The sequence below is a fragment of the Trematomus bernacchii genome, unplaced genomic scaffold (genome assembly GCF_902827165.1).
Source record: "Trematomus bernacchii unplaced genomic scaffold, fTreBer1.1, whole genome shotgun sequence".
In the NCBI taxonomy this organism is placed as follows: Eukaryota; Metazoa; Chordata; class Actinopteri; order Perciformes; family Nototheniidae; genus Trematomus; species Trematomus bernacchii.
The window spans coordinates 12,690,635-12,694,776 of record NW_022987582.1 but is presented as its reverse complement, the minus strand read 5'-3'; the positions used below and the strand labels follow the sequence as shown (position 1 = coordinate 12,694,776).

General features: G+C 37.0%; 1 protein-coding gene across 1 annotated transcript; it reads right to left on the bottom strand.

Annotated features, from left to right (window-relative positions):
• Positions 1–2,534: 2,534 nt before the first annotated feature.
• LOC117480496 (hepcidin-like) lies at positions 2,535–3,198 on the bottom strand. The gene is made up of 3 exons (XM_034127843.1): positions 3,025–3,198; positions 2,863–2,940; positions 2,535–2,708 (listed from the first exon to the last, which is right to left on the bottom strand). Exons 1-3 carry the CDS (start codon positions 3,109–3,111, stop codon positions 2,607–2,609), a joined length of 267 nt encoding a protein of 88 aa, XP_033983734.1. The 5' UTR covers positions 3,112–3,198; the 3' UTR covers positions 2,535–2,606.
• Positions 3,199–4,142: the final 944 nt, after the last annotated feature.

The following is a 4,142-nucleotide window of genomic DNA, read 5'->3' as shown; positions in this document are numbered from 1 at the left end:
GGTAATACTAATAACCAATGTTAATTATCCCCGCCAGGCTAGAATGGACAAATGCAAGGGATTATATTTTCGGTCCCATGACTCTTCTGTCCATCCATCTTCTAAAAGCTAGTCTCAGGCACCGCTGGACCGATTGGCGACTTTTCACACACTCTCCAATTAGGCCAGAACCCCAAATGTTTGAAATCAGCTATAATGAATCTGAGGACCTCTGTACTCAACAGAATCTGAATTCAGAAATGTTTTTTAGGAAAATAACGTTTTTTGTATTAAACATATGTTTATTAGATTACAAGTTTATATTTTCCAATACAACCATCATTTTGTAATGTTTGAACTAATATTAAGTTTTACATTTTTTAACTTGACATCCTGTATTTAAGTCTATTTTAAATGTCCTACATCCGTTTTATTTAATAAAACCCCATTGTAAATATCTAAGTGTAACATTTGAATAGTCATGTTAGGAATTGTCAGTTTAGTCCTTTTTACACAGCTCACTACAATGTGCAAACATTTCCTCTGGCACAGCATTCAACAGTGTTGAATAATGTAAACATTTAATAATGTATTAATACAGTAGTTCTACTTTGAACAAAGCTGCAACATATTGTGAATATAAAATTGAATACAAGCATCATAGCAGTCTTGCAAAATCAAAAATGTCCCACATCATCTCAGTTTGCAGTATCCCTTCTTTTTTCGTTTTGCATATTCATTTTATTTCCAATTTAAGTCATTGTAATACATCTACAGCTCTCGTTTTAATCACAGCTGCCAACTTTAGATAATAAAAATATATTTCAGCATATTTCATACAATGCTAACTTAAGCTAAACTAAACAAATGGAACTGAAGCTGAAAGAAAGGGGTAACACAAAAGTACAAATAGAACAAAACGGGACATTTAGTCCATCAGTATAGATATGTTAGCAATTTACAAAAACAAAATCAGCAACAAACCTATATAAGGACTGTTAGAAATAAAATCTCCAAAACAACAAAATACCAACCCCCCCTTAATGTAGCACTTGGTACCAGGCCCGGTTCTACGGGGGTGCATAAGGGTGCATTGCACCCTCAGTTGAGTCGTTATGCACCCTCATTTGAAAAATGAAAAGTGAAAAAATAAATAAAATGAAAAGTGAAAAATATTACATACATAATAACAATAATAATAATAGTAGTAATAATAATAATAAGAAGAAGAATATAGTTGAAATAAAATAAATTGTAATTGTGGTTAAATAACATGCATAGCTGCATTTATTTGGTCAATTTAAACGGTAAGTAACGTTATTATGTCAGGTGCGCGTGACCTGTGCTGCTGCACGTTCGTCATCTGCAAGGTGCTTACACAGCAGTCAATGATGGACATGGTTAAATGGTTAAAACAACCAGCCCTTATCGCCAGCAGTAACACTGCATCAGTTCAGATCATGGGGACATTACGTTACCCGCGGCCACTGTCGTGGACACTAACGTCCTCCCGCCCGACTCGCCAGCTTTGCCTCGCCTCGCCCACGGAGGAGGAGCAGCTGCAGCCGTCTTCGTTGCCCCAAACACCGCCACCCCTCGGCGGCCCGCAAGTGCCAGAGGACCTCGGCAAAACAGAGCCTGCCCAGGTATATTTAAAAAAGTACCCAACTCGCCTGTACAGTGGGGTAAGGTGCTCATTTAGCAGCTTATGGTTTCAAAACAGAGATTGGCTGGAATATTCATGTAAAAAAGATGCCATCTTCTGCTATGCATGTAGACATTTCGGTCTTAAAAGGGGAGTGATTTGTAAAATATCCATAAAGAAAAAGTAAATCTGTTTACAGTTCTGTTTCATATGGATGTTGAGATGTATCCATAGATCTCTTCATTTTGCTCTCAAAGTGCACCAGATTGATGCTTTTAACTTCAATATTTAAAAAAAAAAAGGTGAGGACCCCCCTAGAGGGTGTTAGGTCCACTCCCCACTTAGAAAAATAGCACTTTACCACTGCACCCTCTCTAATCTCAGATGCACCCTGAGTCATTTTGTTCAGGAACCGGGCCTGCTTGGTACATTCCGATTGGCCACTACCTGTATTTAAATCTCTGCTCTTTGCCAATATGTCTCTCCAGCAGAAGCAACCAGCAGCAGCTCCACCTGCTCTGGTGACTCAGAAAAAAACAAAAAACTAGAGACTACACTGAGTTAAGGTAAACTCAATGTGAACGTACACAAGTTTACTAAATGTGTGCACCACAACCCAAAGCTAATATACTGCTAACATTACTAAGCTTTAAGTGTGATGTATGAAATTAGCTGATATCTCCATGAGAAGAAGAAATAGCTAGTACAGCTATAAAAAGAAAAAACTAAATTGTGTCCAGAAGGATTACCAACATTGAAATGAGTTGTGTGGTGGCCATCAAATCTCCATAGGCCTGTGGACATTTTGACTTGACATGGTAGCAATTCACAGGTGTGTGAGACATTTCTACTGTAATTAAAACACAATTTCATATAGTCATATTTAAGTTTATTGTATAACACACTGCACTATCAGTTGTCTAGCACATGATGAAATCTAGGAATCTTCAGAATTTTGCAACAGTTGCTGGTGCAGGAATCCTCAGAATCTCCTTGTGCAGCACGTTTGACAGATGTTGCTGCAGCAGTTGCAGCAAAATTTACACTTGCGACGGCGACGCCTTGCTCTGGGGCTGTACGGCATCTGTGTGAGAGATACAACATGAGCAATGAGTTCATCTGCAGCATCTTTACTCACCGTTTATTCTTTATTCTTCATTGGGGAGCATCAGGGCACTTTATTGGGACAACACACAAATTAGCTTTATATTTCAATTTATTCAGTTAGCTTAACATACCATCCATGAGTCGTCTGAGGGCTCATCATGTTCAGTAAGTGGATAGCCATAGCTCATTGGCTCTTCCTCATCCGGCACCTGTTGATGAACATTTACAGTAGGAGCCACATTTTAGCATTTTGACACAAACTAATAAGTGAATAGAAATAGTCAAGTTCTTACTTCAGTTACTGGGACAGCAGAGCTCTCCTCCATACAGATACAAGTGAGCATGACGGCCACTGCGACTGCAACCCAGAATGTCTTCATCTTAGGAGGACTGATTTAGGTCGACTCGATTTCTTCAGATCTGTTGGTGACCGTTGTCAGCTCTTTGTAGTTCTTCTCCTGTGTGATGGTTGAGAGTAGAATGTGCTGTCATTTATACTCACTGAGGCCTCTGTTGCCTCATCACTGACAGCATGAAGCTGCCAGGATGGGCTTGCATCTCTCTCCTTGCTGGGAATGGAGGTGGGAAATTCCAGTACTATGAGAATTTGAAATGTAAGTGTCTGTTCAACAATATCACAAAAACGACTATAATCTTCCTCTGTACATCTATGCGCAAAATATAAGAAAATGTTAAATGTTGTTTAAAATGTAAAAGCTTGTGTTTGCTTGGCTTCAGTTAAACAGTGTAACATAAATGTAAAGATATTAAAATAAGGCCAACTATTGAGAAAAGCATAATGGAATAGTGTAGTTATATTTTATATTGGTCAGCATTCAAACATAAAAAATACAACTAATCAAGTGTAAAAACATTTAAATCTAATGTATACTGTATATTTTGTACATATTTCTTTAGGTATTTTTATTTCTTGCACTTCTTTACTTTCATTATTGATATTATAATTATCATTATTATTGATTATTGTTATTGTTATTGTTATTATTATTATATTTGTGCGTATTCATATCTGTCCTATCCTGTGTTTCACCCTTGTTGCTGTTGCTACTTAGATCCCAACATTTTCCTACAGGGATCAATAAAGGTTTATCTTATCTTTTCTTATCTTAAACAAAAGTTTGTGAATATTATAAAATTGAAAAACATTTAGGTATTTGATAAATAACTGTGGAACATTATTTTCATCAATATGTCCTCCATCTTAACAAATATAGTACGTTGTGCAATAACTACAATTCCCTACGTTACTCACCTATTTACTCAAAACCTGTTGACCTGTGTGATTGGCTAATTTGGGATATTTTTCTTGCTAAAGTACGAGTGTTACCATGACACTATTTGAATAAGAACATCATGTCCTGCGATGATAAACACTGACTTTTTATTTTCC